The 22,668-nt window shown below is 37.4% G+C and overlaps 1 protein-coding gene across 7 annotated transcripts in view; it reads right to left on the bottom strand.

Annotated features, from left to right (window-relative positions):
• OSBPL9 (oxysterol binding protein like 9) overlaps nt 1–22,668 on the bottom strand; it is a gene marked incomplete at both ends in the record, with an annotated part of 114,928 nt that overhangs the window by 90,628 nt on the left and 1,632 nt on the right. For 6 of the 7 annotated variants that reach the window (XM_084243455.1, XM_084243456.1, XM_084243450.1 and 3 more), the window contains one exon: nt 8,242–8,292. The exons of the other annotated variant lie outside the window; for it this stretch is intronic. In XM_084243455.1, the coding sequence (XP_084099581.1) occupies nt 8,242–8,292 (51 nt within the window). The remainder of the gene's footprint in view (nt 1–8,241; nt 8,293–22,668) is intronic. 7 annotated transcript variants of the gene reach the window in all.

The raw sequence follows: 22,668 nt of genomic DNA, 5'->3' as shown, positions 1-22,668 counted from the left end.
TATAGTAGTGAATGCATATTTCATTTTATTTACTATTTATTCACAATTATTCAGATGGTCATAGTTTTCTTCTTTTAATTGTTGATATAGATCATTATTTTAATTAAATTTTAAATCACCAATTTAGTATAACCATACTAAGGTCTAATTGGACATAATACCTTTGTTTATTTATCATTGGGTAGTTTGCTGTATTTTGTTCATGACTGTGACACCTACATAAATAAGGGACATTGGCATAAAATTTTCCTTTGTTATTTTCTTCTACTTTCTTTATCACTATTCTATCTTTTTTCTTTTTTTTGAATTAAATTGAATTTTCATTCACTGCCAATCTATACATCTGTTTATATTAATACAAGTTGTTTTAATCACTCACTCTTGAGTAGCCTGTGGCTTTTTTTTTTTAAAAGATTTTATTTTATTTATTTATACAAGCAATGGGTACAGTCAGAAGTGCGGGAGGGCGAGAGAATTCACCAGAGGAAGAGTGGAGAGCAGAGCAGAGAGCAGAGCAGAGCAGGCAGACTGACAAATTACACTGCTGAGGGGAGCAGCGGGCAGCAGGAGAGGTCTGCGTGCCATGTGGGACCCTCGCCCGGTGGCCGGGGATCGAACTGGCATTGCAGAAGCTACAGGCAGCTTCGCAACCCAGCGCTCAACCACTGCACAACAGGGGAGGCCCTCTATCCTTTTTCTAATTTTTTAAATCTAATGCTTAGTTCATTAATTTTCAATTTTTGATTTATAATATAGTCATACAAGATCATAAATCATAGATGGTCTCAGATGCAGTTTTGACATATGGTCCTTTCATTATCATTCAGGTTTAAATATTTCATAATTTCCATTATGATTTCTACTTTCACCAATGAAATATTTAAAAGTATGTGTGTGGAGAGATTTATTGCTACTGTTTTGCTATGGTATTTTAATTTATTCTACTTCTGCTAAAGAATGGTATCTATATAATGTTGACTTTTTCGTGCTCCCTTTTTCCATAACAATTTTAATTTTTTTCTAGTCTATTAAGTCTGACATTAATGCAACTTCCTAGCTTTCTTTTGGTTAACATATTTCTAAGGTATCTTTTGCCATCACTTTCATTTATATTTAATTTTGAAATATTATAAAAAATTAGAAAATACAACACTAAAGTCACCAATGAGAGATGGGAGCTTTATGACCAAAAATAATGTTAAACAGTTCATAGGCATTTTTCAGATAGCTTATATTTAATGGAGTACACTGGGTCTTGGAAATCTCAGTAACTTTCATTTCCTCTAACAGCATTTGTAAATTTATTTTGCAGCTTTGCTGTTTTACTCTACATGTTGATTCCCCAAATGTTTGGCCTTCTGCTATTACTAATTTCAAAAGCATCTGCACTTAAGACAGCAACTTCACAGAACTGAGTGCTAGGGCACTAGTGTACACATTTGGTTCAATGAACTGTCGGTAACTTACATTCTCATAAGAGGATATTCATTATAAATGAATGTGTAAAAGTGCTTTCATGTTTACTCGAGATGAGTAAACTCTCCTTATATGAGTATACTTATATGAGTATACTCTCCTTATATGAGTATATGAGTATACTCTCCTTATATTGAGCAGATAGCCTACATATATCTTTTCTTATATACTACTATTTAATATATATACCCTATTGGTGCAAGCTCCCTGATGGGCGCTCTAGGTGCCAGCCCCCGCTGAGCCAGCAAGTGCTGCCTATCTGCTAGGCACTAGTTTTTCCAGCTCCCTGCTGGGGTTTTTTTGGTGCTGTCTTCACCTGAACCCTATCCTTACTGACTCCCTCATTTTTCTCTAAGTTTGGGCTCCTTACTGAGCCCTATATACCCAGTTTTCCTGCTGGGCCCTAAGGTTCCAGCTCCCTGCTGTGTTCTATAGGGTTTGACACCCTGCTAGGCAATGTAATTCCCGGCTCTCTGCTGAGCACTGTAATTGCATAGTCTCTGCTGGGTTCTATAGGTGCCAACAACCTGCTGAGCCCTATAGTTGCCTGCTCCCTGCTGGGTCCTACAAAGTTATTAAAATAAAAGCTATTATTATGCTTTTACACTAATTTTTGATTTTCAAAAGGACATACAGCAGTGTCACTTTATTTCATTGTGATCAAACACAGGGCTCACTCAGCAAACTGCTCATATTTGGTATATCACCCTATGTACTTTGCCATAAGGAAATGGGCATTTGAATGTTTATGCAGATTCTAAAGCAAGCACTCAATATAAATATTATTTGCAAGGTTTTCTGTTTTCTACACTAAGTACATAAATTCTTTATAAAAGAAAAAACATTGTAAAATATGAACAAACCATGTCCCAGGATGTTAAACAAAATTTTCCTTAGAACCGCAAAAAAGAGAAAATACTAAGTCCCAAACATTGTTTGCAGACTTTTCTGTATATTAATATGATATTCATAATTCTATGAGTAAATGCCATGATGCTCATTATAGAGAAAAAGAAAATAGGACTCAGAGCTGAATACATTTACCTGAAGTCACCAACTATTAAGTGGCAGAATTTAGATTCAAATCCCACTTCATATATGCCTGTTTTTCTACCCCACAATGGTCTTTAATGCTGTTGCTTCTCTTTTTTTGCAGATATTAGCTGGAAATGTCAATATTTTGCTTTTGGCTAATATACGGTGTGGGGAAAAGTCAGATCCCAGTAGGCAACAAACATTTTACTTTTCCATCAAGGCAAGTGCACCATCTAGTGGCGCATACTTTACCATCAACACCCATCATCACCATCAAAGAAAAATGGGAAAGAAATGGTTACTTCTGCTTTCCTCCAATGGTTTTACACTCCTTTGAAGGAAGCTAAATTGTCTATATTAATAATTCTTCTATTTAAGAAGAATAAGAGCCTAGTAACACTAAGGACTAACTGGGTTTTTAAAAGACACAGACCCACATTCAATCCCAGATTCATCATTTACTGTGAGACTTGGTAAATTACTGAAACAGTTCTAGTCTCAGTTCCCTCATCTATGAAATGAAATAACACCATTTACCTGAGAGGTTTATCATGGGAATACATGTGAAAATCATTCAGCACAATTCCTGATCCAAAAAGGTTCCACAACAGCTACTGATTCCTTTCCCATTTGTAGCATAAAACCACATGGGTGTGTTCCTTTGTCAGAAAATACATCATACCACTAGGTAAAAATTTGTTTTAAGATAAATAACTTCCACAGTTCTTTTGTATGTAAACTATGGTAAAGACAAATTCCCTAATATTTATTATTTTTATAAATAAAATCAACAATAGCTACCTTTTAAGTATCTACTTATTATGTACCAGGCACTTAAAACAGCAGAAAGGAACTCACCATTGATTGGGAAAACAAACAAGTTAACATGTAGTGCCATGTAATATGTACGTTCATGGCTGAGAAAGAAGGGCCTAAACAGTTGAAAGGATGTGGATCAGGAATGCTTTAGAGAAGAATCAACACTTGAAAAATCTCTTAAAAGATGAGCTCACCAGACAAAACATTCTCGATGTAAGAAAAAGCTTGTCAGGAGAAATGAGAGAACACAAAGTGAGGGAACACAACGAAGTATACAGTGTGGATGGAACACAGGAGGGATGAATGGAGATGTAGAAAGAGATCTGTGGCATGGTCGATGGCAGCCCCTTTATACACATACACACACACACACAATGTATATATACAATGTACATGTAATGTATGTATACACACATATATATAGTATGTACATATATGCATATATACACATAAATGTACACACACACTGTAACCCAGAGCTTTTTATATAATCCCCTTGGAGTCTAGATGATATGTTATCTATCACCACCACTGTCATCATCATCTACCACAGGTACAATTTATTGGATGTGTGCTATGGTGCCAAACTGTGTACACATATATTAATAATTGCTAAATATCACAAAAACCTTGCAAGTTATATAATGTTATTCTCATAGAGGTTAAATTTACCCAATAGCACAGAATCAGTAAGAGGTGAGTGAGATTCAGCTTCAGGTCTCTGATTCTTTCTGCTATACCAGAGATCCCAAACTTGGCTGCACAATACATTCATCAAGAGAATATGTTTAAAAGTAAAGGTTCCAGGGCCTCCCCGGTGGCGCAGCGGTTGAGCGCTGGGTTGCGAAACTGCCCGCAGCCTCTGCAGCGCCGGTTTGATTCCCGGCTGCTCCCCGGCCACCAGAGGAGGGTCCCACATGGCGCGCAGACCTCTCCTGCCACCCGCTGCTCCCCTCAGCAGTGTACTTTGGTCCTTCTGCCTGCTCTGCTCCCTGCTCTGGCTCTGGTGAATTCTCTCACCCTCCCGCGCTTCTGACTGTACCCAGTGCATGTATAAACAAAAACAAACAAACAAATAAATAAATAAATAAATAAATAAATAAATAAATAAATAAATAAATAATAAAATAAAAGTAAAGGTTCCAAACCCTATTCTAAGAGTGGGTATCTATGTCTACAGAGTGGATGTGGAAACTTATATTGTAAACAAACTCTCCAGATATTTTTGAAATAGGAAGTCTACTGGCAGTCCAGCTTTTCAAAACATGGTTTCTTAACATCCACCACCACCACTACCACCACCCCTACTTGTTTTCATCTATGTGCCAGGCTGCCTAATCGTCACAAAATTTGGCAACAATATTATACCCCCTACTTTAAAAAAGAAAACTCAAACTCAGTAATCTTACACATAGCTTCCCTCTTTCAACCAACAAAGCAAAGGGCAAAATAAGACTCAAATATGGGTATGTCTGGTTCTTCTCTGTCAATATGTTTAGTAAGCAAAATTCTAAAAATAACCCTAAATAACCTGTGCCCTGTAAAATCTATTCCCCTTTGGGTATGGGTGGCAACTGAATAAGAGGAGATATTATAAAATGAGTTATCACTAAGGTCATAACTTAAAAAAAATTTTGAAAAAGAAAGCAAAAGGGAGATTATCTGGTGGGTCTGACCTATCCAATCACTTGAGGCCTTTTAAAGGCAGTATTTTCTGCAGCTAGTAGAAGAATGGAAAGTCAGGGAGATTCAAAGCACTAGCTGGACTTGGATGTGCAAGTCTAGAGGTGCCATATGGCATTCTTACGTAAGCCTCCAGTGTTGGGAGCAAAGCCCTGCTAACAGTGAGCAGGAAAATAAGGGTCTCAGTCTTACAACCACAAGGAATTAAATTCTGCCAACAACCTGAATGAACTTGGAAGCAGATTCTTTCTCAGAGCCTCAAGAGAAGAGCCCAGCATGTCTGATACCTCGATTTCAGTCTTGTGAGACCTTCAGCAGAGAACCTTTGCAAAAATATCTGAGCTATAGAACTGTGAGGTTAAATAAGTAGAGTTTATAAACTGTAAAATACACATACTTTTTTAAAAATCATTTAAACATGTTTAAGTGCTCAGTGAATTAAGGGCATTCCCATTGATGTGCAACCATCACCATGGCCCAAACTGAAACTCGTACCAATTAAACACTAAATCCCATTATTCTACTCTGTCTCTGTGGATTTCACTACTCTAGGCATCTCAGATTACAACCATGCAGTGCTTGTGTTCTTATGACTGGCTTATTTCACTTAGCATAACATCCTCAAGGTTCATCCATGTTGTAATAGCATGTGTCAGAAATTTTCTTCCTTTTTGAGACTAAATGATATTCCACTGTATGTATATACCACATTTTGTTTATCCATTCATCCATGGAATGACCACTTCATCTACCTCATAGCAATGTTGCTATGACCATTATCTGTTTACAATAGGAACACATCTATATACAAATAACTGTTTTCAATTCAAAAGTATCTACTTTCAGGGCCTCCCCGGTTGAGCGCTGGGCTGCGAAGCTGCCCGCAGCCTCTGCAGCGCCGGTTCGATCCCCAGACACTGGCGAGGGTCCCACATGGCGCGCAGACCTCTCCTGACACCTGCTGCTCCCCTCAGCAGTGTATTTCATCAGTCTATCTGTTCTGTTCCCCATTCTGGCTCTGGTGAATTCTCTCACCCTCCCGCACTTCTGACTATACCTAGTGCTTGTATAAATAAATAAATAAATCTTTTAAAAAAAAAAAGTATCTACTTGCAATTTTTTTGTGGATATGTAAATGAGTCAATTCATTATCTTCAAAATTGGGTAACAGGAAATAATAAAGCATTTTTCTCCTATTTCCTCCCTATTTGATCTGTACCACTGGGCACTAAGTAATAGAAGAAGAAAAAGTGTTTTCTTATAAAATTATTTCTGATAAAAATTGAACAAAATGATAGAATATCACTATTTTGTGATTTCCATATGAGTTCATTGGTGTAGGTACTAAGCATCAATAGCTGCTAATATCAATACATTAAAAACTAGACATTATATACCTCTTGATAAAAGAACACACCACCACCTAGTTTCATGCCAAAGAGATCAAAGCTGAATCTCTGGACCAGCCTCCTCCACCTGGAAAGAACAGGTGGAGGAACATGCTGAATTATACCAGCAGGCAAACAGTAAAATCTGCACTATGGAAAACTACAGGTCAGAGGATCTGAATTCTTTAATAGATAAACTTCAAACAAAAGATATCAAGTTTTAAACAATGGGCAAAATAAAAATATAGAATAGTATACAGAATATATATCTATATAATATAGAATAATGGCTACGCTTAGGAGACCAGGAAGGAGCAGTAATCTGAATGGGGCACATAAAAAGGCTTCAGGGGTAACTGGCAAAATTCTATTTATAACATGAATAGTAGTCACAAGGGCTAATAATTAATGAAGCTATTTTTTTAAATATTGTGTGCAACATAACAGTGGAGACAGTAGCCCAAATTTGGATTGAATTCAACCGAGGAGTCCTCTCAACACAGTTCTGTCCAAATCTCTCTTATTGAGTCTATCTCTCAAGCCAACAAAGCAGTTAGTACCAGACAGAGTGGTGTCTGAGATCAATAGCAAGTGCTCACAATAGGAATTAAATTAAGAAGACAAAAGAAACACCAAGGAAAAGGGAAAAAGTACACCATATAATAAGTTGAATTTTTAAAAATCTTTATACTATCACATACACACCATCTGCTCAAAACAGACCTAACTCATTCTCATCCTGCAAATTTGCCATACTTATTTCTATCTTAGCCCCAGAATTATTCCAAAAGAATTTGGTTTCTTTCTCAGTTATTCCCCATTCTTACCAGTAAGTTACTGCTAACAAAGGAAGTAATATGTATACCAAATATAGTTATATCTTCAAAAGTAAGGCTGCAGAAAAAAAGATGGCAGGAAACAACAGGAATATGAAGAAGGCTATCAGAAGCTAATTTACCTACCTATGACAGAGGTAGTCCCTTCTCTAGATACAATGGACTTCTAGAAACTATACCCCCAGTCATGCGTTCTATCTTGCCTTTAGCTATTTGGACAGTGGTGGAAACTGAAAAATAATTAAAAGTGTCATGAAGCTAAAGGCCTGCACTGTCCAATAAGGTAGCAACCAGCTACACATGATTACTAGGCACCTGAGGTGCAGCTAGTCTGAACTAAGATGTACCCTAAAAGATATACTGAATTCTGAAGACTTAGCATGAGAAAAGAACAGTGTTACCTCAGTTAAAGGTAAATAAAAACTAATTTCTAAAAAAAAAAAAAACCTTATTAATAATTTTTTACTGATCAGACACTGAAATAATATTGTAGATATACTGGCCTATACAAAATATATGATTAAAATTAATTTCACTTGTTTCTTTTTACTTCTTAAATGTGGCTACTGCTAAATATTTAATTATATATGTGGCTCGCATTGTATTTCTACAGGAACAAAGCAGCTAAAATGAGAGTTTTTCAGAGTTTTTTCTATTGTCTGCTCTATCAACACTAAAACTTACTTAATTTCCAGCCCTGTCCCTATCTGTAAAATAGAGATTTAACAAAAAAACAAAACAAAAAAACAAAACAAAAAAAAGGCAGTATCTACATTAGGTCATGAATATTAACATTTAATCTAGGTCAAAGTGCTGGTTCCTAGTCCTGGTTCTAGCACTAACAGTGATTTTGGAGAAATCCTTTGTTTCTCTCTGAGCTCAAATGCTTATCCCAACAAATAAGTATGGAGGCTCAACTAAATTTAGACTTCCATGATTCCATCAAAATACAATTTTTTTCTTTCTTTCAAAATTGGTTTTTACAAAAATGAATAAATACTCACTCTGAGTCTAACACATCCTCTGCGAGAGCCTCTCATCATTTTGTCCTTGGACTAAAAGAAAAACAAAAACATTCAATGAATAAAAGATTAACAGACTGGTTGTTTTTATAATCATCTAGGGATAAAGAGACAACAAAATTTATAGTTATAGCTGTCCTTTCTTCACATTCTCCTCTCATCCCCAATCATTTAAGGATGGGCATTAGCAGGTATAAATGAAAATGTTTTATAGTTTATTCAAATAAATGTAATCATAGCATTTTATGTGTACCTTTAATATGACATACATTACACTATAATTTCCATTTCTCCTCCATGCTCCTTAACTCTAGTCCAGTGTTTCTCACATTTTAGTAAGTTTGAAAATCTCCTGGAAGACTAGAATCACCTGAGAGTTTAACAATCAATCCCAGATGGGCCTCCCTGGTGGCGCAGGAGGTTGAGCGCAGCTTTGTGAAGCTGTCTGCAGCCTCTGCAGTGCTGGTTCCATCCCACCAGGCGGGGAGCAAGGTGCGGCAGACCTCTCCTGTCTCGTCTGCTGCTCCCCTCAGCAGTGTATTTCAGTCAGTCTGCCTGTTCTGCTCCCCGCTCTGTCTCTGGTGAATCCTCTCACCCCCCGCACATCTGGCCTGTACCCCGGTTCTTGTATAAATAATCTTTGAAAAAAAATTTTAAAAAAAAATCAATCCCAGATTGAATCTGAATCAGGCAGACAGCGGACAACATTTTGAGACTATATTGCTTTAGCTTTACCTCTTTGCAAGTGTTGAGCATGAAAATAATTAGGTTCAAATATAAATCAAGCGTGGTAAGAACCAACATGTTTCTCCTCAATCCTCTTATGCTTTAAAAAAATAAGATTATAGTAACTAGAAAAGGGAAGACAGCCTCCTGTGATAGTACCACTATGAGGGTTATGAATTAGAAAACACTGAAAGAGATAAATGAAAATAAGGAAAAACGACTAGAAATAGACAAACCCAGAATGTGGAACATCCCACCAAATAACTGGTCTAGACTCTTCAAAATGTAAAACAAGCAAACAAACAAGAACAACGAAAAACCAGCATGTAAACAATTGTAATGCAGAGGAAAAGAAAATTACATGAATACAGGCAAAAACTGCTGTGAACTACAAAAGGCTCCCTACCATAGAAAAAGACCAGGGAAGACAATACTGAAGCGATCAGGAGTCACAAGGTCCTTTCCCTCATTCTCTTTTTTTTTCTAAAGAACTTTTTTTTTTTTCTGTAGTTAGATAAACCCACATTTACCACATACCTCTGCATATGCCAAAGTTACCATTTCAAAAGATGGGAGACCACTGAAAATAAGAAGTTATCCCAGGTTTTCAGTAACAAAAAAATAGTCAAAGGGAAAAATACAATTATAAGCAAAAATCCCCAGAATTATGTATTTACCCTAATTCATTTCAGCATTCCCTTACTGATGGATGATGAGGTAATTTCTAGTTTCCAATTCAAAGCCTCAAAGCGTCTGGAAAAAAACTTCATCCCTTCATTTTCTATACAACAAACAAATTTCAAGTTTGCCTTCATTTCTTGCCAGAGAAGTGCCAGTATGTCTCTTATTCTTTTCTAGGTTCAACTATGTAGATTTTCCAGACTCTAGAGGGCACGGTGATCACAGGGAGGAGGTCATATTTGTCAGTAAAATACAGATATGTCTACTACTTAGTGTCCATGGTGCTTTCAGAGGCAGTAAGGAGCTTGAAAACAATCCTTTAATCAGCAAAGTGAGTAAGGAAGATAACCACAGCCCACGAGACAGGGTAAAAACCAACATTTAGGTTTCTAAGTGGTTTCTCCCTCCTCCTGCATTAGTCTTATCCCAACAAACGAATGACTTCACTTTCACCATCCTGTAAATTGTACTGATTTTGCATCAAAAGAAAGGAAGTCTGAACCAGATTCTGAAAATGGCATCTTCTTCCACCTGAAGTTCAGGCCGTGGTGAGCTCACAGTATATACAGCAGAGCCTGAAAATCTCCCTTACTGAGGCATAGGACTTAGAAAAAGTTGCACCTTTTTCCAAAAAAAAAAAAAAGGGAATGGCAGTTGTGACTTAAAGGCTTGATTTTTCTTGCCTTGCCAAGGAAATAAAGATGGTTCTACAGCTGACTGTGCTATAGTCACAAGACTCTTAGTCTGGGTCTTCTCTAGAATCCCATTTTGCAATCAGAGTCTGGCAACCTTCATTTCACTACTGCAAGATATAAGATATGTCCAGACCCTATGATTGGTATTTTTTGTACTAATGATGAGGCTGAGAATAGCCCTTCAGTTGCTGTCTTCTCATGCCAGTCTGTTCTTTGTGATTCTGGCATGTTTCTTGGTTTGGGGGCCAAAAAGCAGTCTAAGTTCTCGAGTTAGTGGCATTGGCAAATGAATCCCAAGTATCAGAGTAGAGGAAGAATTCTTGCCGGTCTTCACAGCCCACAGGGGCTGCATCATCATGTCACTTGGTCCTTGAATTACACAAGGGACAAAGGACATATGGTATGGGAGATGAACAGGCAGAAATGTTTGGTTCTAGCTGAAAGAATCAGAGGAAGGAAAATGAAGAAACCTGACTAGGAAATACAGAAAGATGGATTTTGTGTTGCTGAACTGTGAGATATCATCTCCCATTTGGCCATCTACCAAGGAATTCACTGGCTTGCTTCTGCTCTGTCAAGGGTACAGAGATCTTCAGTTTTCAATTCTTGACTCTGGAATCACAGTTGTTTAAACAACCCCCCCCCCCTTTTATTTTCCTGGCTACAGTATCAGGGAATTGGTTCCATTTAAAGGTTTGAACTCGAAAATTTGATGGAGAGTTTGTGATAACTGTCTGGTATTCTCTGGTTTCTTTTGGTAAGTATTTTTGAGTCAAAGGCTAAAGCTGGACTTTCCCTAATAAGCATTAGATTCTAATTGTCTCTGTCTTAATCTGTGATTTTTAAACCAAATTTGAATTTTAGACTCTAGAATGCCAGTTTTCTTAACCATTTGTTACTAGGTAGCTTTATCAGAGTAAGGTTTATGTTCAAACCATTTCTGGAGGCTATCCATCTTACTAGCCTTCTTTCTGTAGCATGTCACTTGTATTGTTCAAATCCATCTAGGGAAGAGATACTTGGATTCCACATAGACTCATTCTCTCTCTATTAAGACCTATTGTGGAGCCATAGGGAAGCTTGTGCGACTAAGTTCTCCAGGCACAGTGAGTGTTGAAGAGGTGGTTATCTAGCCAAGTTGGCCAACCACAGGGCCCACCACCCCAAAAGGGAAGACAGAATCCTTTCCCAGGAGTTTTCTCACAGGCTGACAAAAGAGCTCTTTCCTATTTGCTTTTGACACTGTGAGGTATACTTGCCAAGGTCATGTGCCTTCTATGTAAAGAAATCAATAAATACAGCCTACCTGTAACAAAGAGCCTGACAAAATCAAATGTTCTTTGAAGAAATTAGAATTAGAAGGGAAATTCTTTTCCCTTTTTTTGAATTTTTTTTTTTTTTTTTGCCGTGAGCCCTCACAGACATGTCTCCTACCAACAACTCAGTTCCCTCTAAACACAGAACACACACTTACACACCACACACACCCCAATCTGTTTCAGTAATAATACATGGACAGTCTCTACCAAAAAAAAAAAAGCAACAAAACAAAAACACAGGGCCTCCCTGGTGGCATAGCGGGTTGAGCACAGCGCAGTGAAGCTGTCTGCAGTCTCTGCAGCATGGGTTCAATCCCGGCCAGCCAGGGAGATGCCCACATGGTGCGGCAGACCTCCCCTCTGCTCCCCTCAGCAGTGTGTTTTGGTCCGTCTGCCTGTTCTGCTCCCCACTGTCTCTGGTGAATCCTCTCACCCTCCTGCGCCTCTGGCTGTACCCCAGTTCTTATATAAAAATAAATAAATCTTTAAAAAAACATATTTCCTTCTTCATGCTTTACATACTTCTGTGGACCCTTTCCTGATTCAGCTCCTATGCTCAGTAATAATTTGCTATACACCCTACCGCACCAATTATTATGTTGTATTATAGCTGCCTATCTGTCTACAGTCCTTGTTAAAGAGTGGGTTCAATTATCTTTGTATTACTATTATTCCCACCCTATCTTCCAGAACCTAATTAATACCTTGGAGCTGGAAGCTATTATATAAATGACTGCTGAATAACTAGCTGCAGCCTCCTCTCCCAGGCACCTGCCCACTCATTCAACAAACATAATTGACTCAAAATATGCCCATTCATTTTCAATTGAAATAATGCTGAGTGAAATGGGAAACTCCTTTCCCACTTCTGGAAACTTCATGCCTTTAAACAAAATTTTACAATTGCATTAAAATACTATCATAAAATATTTAAAGTGGAACAATAGTCCTTAATAACAGTATATAAGCACTAAATCAAATGAAACTTAGTATCAAAATAACTACTTAATTATATTCTAATTATCACTATTTAACTACCTCCAACAAGATTATTTGCTTCTAAAGGTTAGTTCAGTATATTCCTAACATATACTAAATACTGAAAAGTATATCAAATTAATAAATTAACTCACAAAATCTGGCTGGGTACCATAATATAGAGCCATCAGTAAGAACCTGTTAGATTGGAAACATAACTGTGGATTTATTCTGCTCCACAAAGCAAATGCATCTGGAAAAGTTTTGCACAAATCTATTCACAATTCACAGGGGAAGATTAGCTTGCTATTTAAACTAATGCTACAATCTTTTTATAAAATAAAGAATACTTCCACAAACCTGTTATATAAAGACATTTATTTTTATTTGAATATTAGTTTTACTATGCTTAAATAAAGAATCTCATCTGATTTGCTCTTTTTTTTTTTTTAAAGTGAGATCTTCTGAACTTGTTTGACACATAACACCCCATCTTACCTTTGTTAAGGCACTCTGGCGCATTAAATACTATCTGTTTGGTTTAAGGAATCTGTACTCTTCCAAATAGGAAGGAGACTCATGTGAGCTAGAATATCTCATATGCACAAACAATGTTTGTGCATTCCTCATTACATCGGTTGGCTTGCTATTCATTCTTGTATCCTCACTAAACCAATATCCCTGTTACACCTTTGTAAAGAATGAACATTTAGTAAATTGATAGAAGACATGTGAACAATGAATGTGGACAAATATCCCTGCTTTTCACACAAGCATTGCCTTTGTACTGAGTTACATTTTAGTTCATTCCCAACAACATATAAGATTACACTCTTGGGTAGTGTTGTATCTTAGAGCATACATTCCTAAAACACAGGTAATCAACTTGCTAGGCAAAATCAATCTATAAAGAAATCACAACATGCTGGCTGTAGAACATGGAATAAATAAGAAAAAGTCAGGAGGAGACTTCACAGGATGACAGCAATGCTCAATGCTTTGATGGGGATACTGGTAACGAGGGTGTAAACAAATGTCAAAACTTACCTAACCATTTAAAATCTGTTTTCTCACTGTATGTATCTCAGTAAGAGTAAATAAATATTACTAATCAGAATTCCACAGATAGTTTATAATGACAATTACAAAATATAAAATGAAAGCAGTTAACACCCACCCCTATAGTCTCTCCTTCCTATTTGGAAGAGTACACATTCCTTAAGCCAAATAGATAGTACTTAATGTACCAGAGAGCCTTCATTAATTACTGCCTAGTGGTCACTCAATAGCCCAAAATGTCATCATACTACATCAACACACACTTTGTGGAGCAACAGATGCACAATTAGGAGGAATTTTTCCTCACTCAAATTTGAAGTTACCCCCCACTTCCCATCATAAAGGAACTCATTTTTTTATATCAATTTAAATTTTTTTTACATCATTGTTCATTTTTTCATAAAAGATTTATTTATACAAGCACTGGGATACAGGTCAGAGGCGCGGGAGGGTGAGAGAATCCACCAGAGACAGAGCAGGGAGCAGAACAGGCAGAAGACCAAAATACACTGCACTGAGGGGAGCAGCAGGAGAGACAGGAGAGGTCTGTAGTAATATGTGGGAATCTCCCTGGACAGTCGGGAATTGAACTGGCACCACGGAGGCTGCGGACAGCTTCACAGCGCTGCACTCAACCAGCTGCGCCACCAGGAAGGCCCTCATTGTTCATTTTTAAACAATATTTGCTTCCCCCCACCCACTCAGGTGTAGTCCCCATAGAGTTTCCTTCACCAATGCACCCCTGCACCATCACCTCAGTCCCCTGTGCTCCTCCCTCAGATCCCTCTCCCTCCTCCTCCCCTGCAGTATGCCTCTGATTTATAATTGCCCATTTTTGCTTTGTTGTGTTTTGTACTGTTATTATTTTTTTACACTGATGTCTTACTTGGTTCCCCTATATTCCTGCTGTAAGTGAAACCATCCGATATTTTTCTTTTTCCTTCTGGCTTATTTCACTGAGCATAATTCCTTCTAGTTTCATCCACATTGCTGTGAATGGCATGAATTTATCTTTTTTGATTGGAATAATATTAATATTATATTAATAATACTATTAATATTATTATTATATAATAATATTAATATTATAATAATATTCCATTGTGTATATATGCCACATCTTCTTGATCCTGTCCTCTATTTTTGGGCATTTGGGTTGTTTCCAGGTGTTAACTATTGTAAATAGTGCTGCAATTTCATTTTAAACAGCAGTGTCCATTCAAGACAGGCTTTGCTTCCAAGTGAGTACATCATAAACGTAGGGTAAAAACTTAGAATTCAGAGATTACAGGATTTCAGAATTTGGGGCAAAGGACTATAGACTTGTAGTCTGATCTGGTTGTCTTTTACACTGTAGAGTTTCAGGTCTTTACCTATTTTTTTAAAAGGGCAAGTTTAACTTCAAATCAGAATTTCAGGTCAACAGATCAGTGAAAAGAACCACTTTCATTTTTCACAGGTTTAATTAAAGACAGTTCTGATGACTTCAGGTTTTGCATCTTTCTAAAGTTAAGTATAGGGCCTCCCCGGTGGCGCAGCGGTTGAGCGCTGGGTTGCGAAGCTGCCCGCGGCCTCTGTGGTGCCGGTTCGATCCCCGGCTGCTCCCCGGCCACCGAAGGAGGGTCCCACATGGCGCTCAGACCTCTCCTGCCACCCGCTGCTCCCCTCAGCAGTGTACTTCGGTCCTTCTGCCTGCTCTGCTCCCAGCTTTGGCTCTGGTGAATTCTCTCACCCTCCTGCGCTTCTGACTGTACCCAGTGCATGTATAAACAAACAAACAAATACATAAATAAATAAAAACATGCCTCTATTAAAAAAAAATAAAGTTAAGTATAAAAGAGTAGTCAATATTCTGTAAATTACTTTAAGCATACAAATATAAGTTAGTAAGAAATGCAGATTTTCTTTTTTTGTTTGGTTCTCAAATACTTCCCAAAATAATAAATAATACCATTTTCACACACATAAAAAAAATTATTGACGGAATGATGGGATCATGTTAAACTCCAAATGCTCCATGCTATTATACCAAATTATGACATTATAGCGCATTGTCATTCAAAGTCATTCTCTATCAAAAATTGTTTAAGTTTGTTTTTCCTTATTTGGAAAAGACTAAATATGATCCTGAGAAATTGAACAACAAGAAAAGCACTACAAATATTTTAAGACTGGAGAATTTGAACAACACAGAGAACAATCTAGTTAATAAGAACAATAATTAAGGAGCTAAGTAATTTAGGATTTTTAGATCTATTTCTAATAACGTCTTTCAGGTCCCAATTTAGAATGGGATTATGCTCCAAAAGTTCCTTGCTCAAGTTTGAAGTTTGGAAATTTGAAATTTTTGCAAAGAAACTGTTAAAAAATTGGAAAGTTTTGCAAAGAAATAGTTAAAAATGTTTCTTTCTCATGGAGATTACATTGCAGAGGATAGAAAGACAATAAACAAGAAAAACAAGGTAATCGCAACAGTTAACAATATGCCACACAAAAATAAAACAGAATCATTGTGATAGTGACTAAGAGCTACTTCAGATGGACTTCACAAAGTCTTCTCTGGGTAGTAAATCAGACTTACTATACACCTGGGGTAATACCAGTCCAAGATGCAGGAACATATTCAAAATCAGGAGCAAGTTTAGGATTCTTTCAGAACAGGAGGAGAAAAAAGGCAACCCAAAATTTTACTAAAATTTCTATATGAAACTTACAACTAAGAGGTTTATTTGTTACACTGCAAAATAAATATTCTTAAACAACAAAGGAAGTTAAAGATACATGGAGGGATGGGAAGGGAGAAAGTAGAAGAGAAAATCTATAGAGTAAGGTCCTTGAAAAATGTGTAAGATGAAATGCACCACACAGAAGGACTACCTCTTCAACTATGATGGCAGGCAGGAAAGTAGGTATATTAATGGGTGGGGTACAAGGAGTCCCACCAAATGGACTCTGCTATCTTTTGGAAATGTGGCATTTTCTATGAGTGACAGAGGAAAGAGAAGAGACATTCCAGAGATAGTTGTCAGAAAGACAACGCAAATATTCTCCCAATATTTGATTTACCCACCTGTGCCATAATAGTGTTCAAATAAAATACATGAAACAAATGGACAATCTTAACATGATGACAACGTGAACAAGACTCCAAGAAATAGAAAACTGGTTTTCTAAATATTTTCATGTGACTGGGAAAAAAATTGATTATGAATATCTCAATATACTTTCCTTGAAAATGACTCCATTTATGTAATGACTTCATGTACCACTTAAATTTAATATTTGCAAAAAGAATGATTTCCCTTTTTTTAAAGGAAGTTCAAGCTAAAAAGATAACTTTATAATAAAGTAAATTAGAAGGAAAACAATTGGTTGGGCTGGTCATTTATTTTTCTCTTTAAACAGTAAAAGCAGGGCCTCCCTAGTGGCGCAAGGGGTTAAGACGCAGCCTCTGAAGCTGTCCGCAGCCACTACAGCATGAGTTCAATCCCCGGCCAGGGAGCAGCCCACATGGCACAGCAGACCTCTCCTGGCTCGCCTGCTGCTCCCCTCAGCAGTGTATTTCAATCAATCTGCCTGTTCTGTTCCCTACTCTGTCTCGATGAATACTCTCGACCGCCACACTTCTGGCCTGTACCCCAGTTCTTGTATGCATAAATAAATCTTTACAAAAAAAAAAAAACCAACAGTAAAAGCACCTCAATCCTTAAAGCATCACCTGTGCATTATTCTAACTTTAGGATTATACACCTCTTCAAAAAAATCTAATCCTAATTTAACTGTCACATATTGGAATGTCAGTTTTAGAATAGATCTACTTTCTATCTTTCCACAATTATCATCATCAAAAAAGATGCTTGCAAATAGAATAAAGAACTGATTGCTTATCTCATTTGACACACTAGGTAAAAGGTCAAACACAGCTCTACAGGATGTGGGTGATCTACAGGATGTGTTGTTAATATAAACTCAACTGGGTTTTACATAACCCCCTGAGCCACCATGGAGTCCCCAACACTTAAAAGTATTTTGACTGGGAATGGTTTTGAAATGTAAAGCCATTGAGTCTCTTTCAGTCGGCATGTAATAGCAAAGAACATAAGATTTCTCTAGTGATTTCTTTCACAAACACACTGAGTGACCCAGATAACTTATTAGTTTACTGTTCCTAACTTTTTCCCCAAAATGTTACAAAACAATACAAACCAATACAGTTAAACATTTATGGGTAATAACTAAATCACTCCCCATGCCTAAAATTTCCATCCCCATGAACACAAAATGAAATTATTTGTTTCTATTAAACAGAGTAAGGGTGGAAGTGATAGTCTCAATCTAGGTCATAAAAATCATTGCTGTTTTCTCCTTGCTCACTTGGATTATTTGCTCTGGGTGAAGCCAGATAGCCTGTCATAATGACACTCCTGTAACCCAATGGAGCTGGTGAGGAACTAAGGCCACTTCCAAATCAGCAAGAAAATAAGGCTTTCTGTCAGCAGCTGTGCAAGTGAGTCATCCTGGAAGGAAATCTTCCAGCTCCAGGCAAGTCTATCACAGAGCTGCAACACTAGCCATGTCTTGGACACATCTCATGAGAGAACTTCAGTCTGAACCACCCAGTTAAGTCACTCCTAAAGTTCCAACCCATGGAAACAATGAGATAATGTTTATTGTTTTAAGCCCCTAAATTCTTGGATAATTTGTTACAAAACAATAGACAACTAATCCAATGTTGCTTTTCAGTATTCTATCCAAAGCTTTCTAATTCTTCTCATTTATTCTCTCAGCTTTCCATATGTGTAAAGCTAATAATTATCTACTACCAGATTTTTGTTCTCAGCTCTAGACTATATATCTTTGTCAATTTCAACATTGTTCTTCCTATCTTCTCTATAGTCATTCATCTGGGTCAAACCAAAAACCTGGATGTCATCAGACTTCTTCCACACCTGTCACTCAGAACCAGTCAATTCACTAAGTCTTGCCAGTATGTGTTCCTGATTATTTCTCTGTAACCAAAGAGTTCTTTAAAGAACACAAATTTCACCTGAACCTACTGATGAATTTTAAAATCATAGAGACAACTAGACATCATGTACCACACGATGTGATGTGTTCCAAATGTGACATATTCTTGCCCAGAAAAAACAAAAAGTGAATCTGATTAAGCATCTAGCTCTAATTTATCGGTACATTGGAAATACAGAAGATAAAGGAACAGGTTAAAAAAAAAAAAAAAAAACCAAAAGGATGTTATCGGCAAATTCCAGAGTTTGGAAAATTCTAAAGAACAAATGATTTGGTTTCTTCAACAAATAAATGGCAAAGAAAAGAAGGAGGTGGACTTACAAAATTAAAAGAAACTCAAAAATTTTGTGTGGACTTTTTGGAATTCTGACTCAAACCAACTGGTAAGGAAGAGATGTTCAATATCCAAGGAAATTGAACATTAACTGAATATTCTGATGATATTAGCAAATTATTACCATTATTACTTAGCTCCAATGGGGCTGCAAAGAGTTGACAGGTGTATCAAAGAAAGACCGGTCTTCAGGCGACAAGAAATCATTTTATTGGCTTAATTGATTTTATTCACTTGAATAACTTTCTGCTGCCCTGGGGGTAAAGTTCAAATTCCTTAGGTTTATCAAGAAAGTTTTTTATTATTTGGCCCCAGCTATCTCTCCAGCTCATTTTGATACTGCCCATCTCACAGTCCAAGCTCCAAGACTGATAAGCTTCTTACTCTTGTCTCTTCCCAAAACATTTATTCCCTTTATCTCAAGTAGTTTTTTCTCTATGCTGACAGTGGCTATCCTCTATACATGATTCAGATCATAGTAAATGTGCTTCTTTTAGGAAAACATTACTTAACCTCCAAGACTGAGCCGGGTAGCTCTCCTATGTACCTCACATACACTTTTCCCATCACAGCTCTTACTGTATCTCTCAGTAGACTCCCTGCATCATGAATGCATGGATGATTTTCATCTTATTTACTATTTTAACCCCTCTTCTAGCTTAGTGCCTGGCAAACTTTATGTACTCAATAACACTTGATAAATTATTAACTAAAGGCATGACCTCCACTAACTTTTTACAAGTCCTCACATATCTATATCTTTCAATATTCTTTCCTCTCTCATCATCCCTTGAGATCATGATTGGGTGGTCACACAGTGCTCCCAAATTTATATGAGTATCTCAACTAATAATAAAATTTCAACCAATTTTGCACACTATAATCTAATAAAGCTTCATCTCCAGGCATGACCTATGGTTCCAAATATCTTTTGGACTCAATCTTCCGTTATGTCTCATAATTACCTTTACACTAAAGTTGCTCAGAAATTCTCACTATCTTCTTAATGTACCCTATGCTCTCAAACTTCCCAATTAGTACATATTTCCCTTTGAATGAAATGCCCTTCTCTTTATCCTTTAATTCTTGGCTCATAGGTTTCTCTGACCTTTTCCAGGTAATGTTCCTGATGCAATCTCAAAGCAGAAAAATTTTGGATGGAAAGGTCTCCCAAGGACAAACAGCATAGTTATAGGTAGGACTGATTAATGAATCTTAAAGTGGCTATGGAAGTTTACAGGAAACTGAAGTGGAGTCAGAAAAGATTATCAGCCAGAGGTAGGGGCAGAGAGGATTATTGATCTTAGAAGACCAGCCCAACCTGACCCCAAGATGGTAATTTCCACAATAATTTCATCAAACAACACTATAAAAGGATAATCCTATTCTGGCAAAATGCAGTTCCTGTCTTTTAAGTCTGCCCAACTGTGTCTATGCAAGCACCTCTCTCCTTTTTTCCCTTTCCTCAGTATACTTGCAGCATGCTGATGAATGGGAATGTCTGCTGTATTTTTCTCAGAGGGACCCAAGGACCCCCACCAAATCCCATCATCTGAACCCTAACATTCCCACAGCATTCAACTCCTATTCCTATGATAGAACTTGTCATATTAGTTTGCAATTTTGTTTAGATGTCTGCTCTGACAGACTGGATTCCCAGATAAAAGAATATATCTCCTTCATGCTTATGCCACCAGTAGTCCACTACACAAAGTCAGCCATAAATAAATACTTGCTTAATGAACTATATTAAGTTTCTAATAATTAAGAGACAGAGCTACAGCTGAAAAGGACTGCGCTAAACTGTTTCCTAAAGGTTACCAGTTTCTCTGTGTCTGTAGTGGGCAGAGTAAACATGTTAAACTCTTTTTCAAATACTAAAAATTCAGATTATGAAAACAAAAGAAATGTAAGGTAAAAAGACCATCCATAGCCAAAGGATAAGTTTGGGTCTGGGTTCAGGTCCAAAGGAGAAGCTCCAGCATGAGATGAGGTTTGGGTAAATCCCTTCAATCCCAGGGATCCTAACCCAACCCTGAGATTATCGTAATATCAATCCTTAGTGTAGGGTAACTCTAAGCAAGACCAATGTAGTGTAATTCAAGGTCTTAATGACCACCTAAAATATCCTCTAGCCACACAGCCAGAAAAGAGCCCAACTGATTTTTGTCAAGTGATTTTGGAAACAAGGGATAGAATGACTTGTTATTTGTTGCTTTGTTTAAAAGGTTGTGCAATTAAAATATTCTTCTTGGACAATGTAGCTCCAAGTTATTAGCCATATGCATAGCACTAATATGAACTTTCAAATCCTTTCCAATCCTAATGTACTGAAACAATGTCCAGTGTGCAAAACTCATTGCCAACATTCAATGTTCTACTTTCTTGTGAACACTTTGCCCTTTCCAATCTTTACTGGGCCTCCTCTAACTTGGAATTGGGTATCATTTTATTTATACAAGATGATACATTTTTCTGCTGCTTCCCTGCAAGCAAATACTGTAACAAAGAACTTGGAAAGACAAAAAAAAAAAAAAAAAAAAAAGAACAACTTCTAAATAGCCATTAGTGAGAAACATGATACTGCCTTCCGCTGGCAAGGATGATGTCTTATAAAATCTAGTTTCAGAAGGGAGGATAAGTATTAGGGAAAAGAGAAAAAAGAAGTAGATGAAAAACAAGTATTTAGCCAGTAAGGCAATGAGAGATTTGCCAAGGTATTCAAAAACAAAAAGAGCAAGGAGACAGAAAAATGGCACAATAAAAGAAGAAAAACAGGAAAAAGATTTCTGTCTGGGATAGAAGAAGCTCCCAAAATCTGATCCTGGGGCCTCTCCAATAAAGCCCTAGGTTCAGACCCACAAAAATTTGGGATTTGTAGAAAAACTTAATTAGTGCCACTTATTGAAATTACTCTATTATGATAAGGATGGATAATTTCCATGGAATTTTCTGATTATCACACTGTAGGGGCAGGATAGGACACTGAGCAAGTTTTCTGTGGTCGAGCAGACGGGGTAGAGGAGGAGAGAGTCATGGAGCCCTCAGTGGCTTTTGCAGGCTTTTATTGGGATTTACCGGGTACATGGCAGGTAGGGGTGCTAGGGGGCAGGGAGGGGTGCTGGGGGGCGGGGAGGCCTGCCCAAGTCTTCACTCTTTCTGGGCTCTCCGGCGTTCTCTGATGGTCTCTGCTTCTCTTCTGCTCTTGGCTTCTCCTGATTCTACCTCGTTCTCGGCTTTTCTTGGCTTCTGCTGGCGTCCCTGTGATGCCACCCTTAAAAGCCCAGTCTTAGCCCAGGTGAATCCCATCTACAAATGCCCACACCCTACTCCAGGTGCCTGCCATCAGGCATGCATTCAGGACCTTAGGGTTCCGTCATCTATCCTAATGGCAGGAGGGCAGAAAAGTCCGATACTTTTACCTTACCCTACTACACACACCTACTGAAATCCACTATTACTATTCATTTATCATATCCATGGGATTTCATTAATTTCAGAGCTTTCAGCATATAGTGTTCAGCTGTCTCTTTTGTGGCTACCTAAAGATAATCTTGAATAATCAGTTTAAATCTTATTCAGGTGTGGT

Source organism: Talpa europaea (assembly GCF_964194135.1).
Source record: "Talpa europaea genome assembly, chromosome: 9".
NCBI classification, from domain to species: Eukaryota; Metazoa; Chordata; class Mammalia; order Eulipotyphla; family Talpidae; genus Talpa; species Talpa europaea.
The sequence above is the reverse complement of the archived record's forward strand: the minus strand, read 5'-3'. Positions and strand labels throughout refer to the sequence as shown.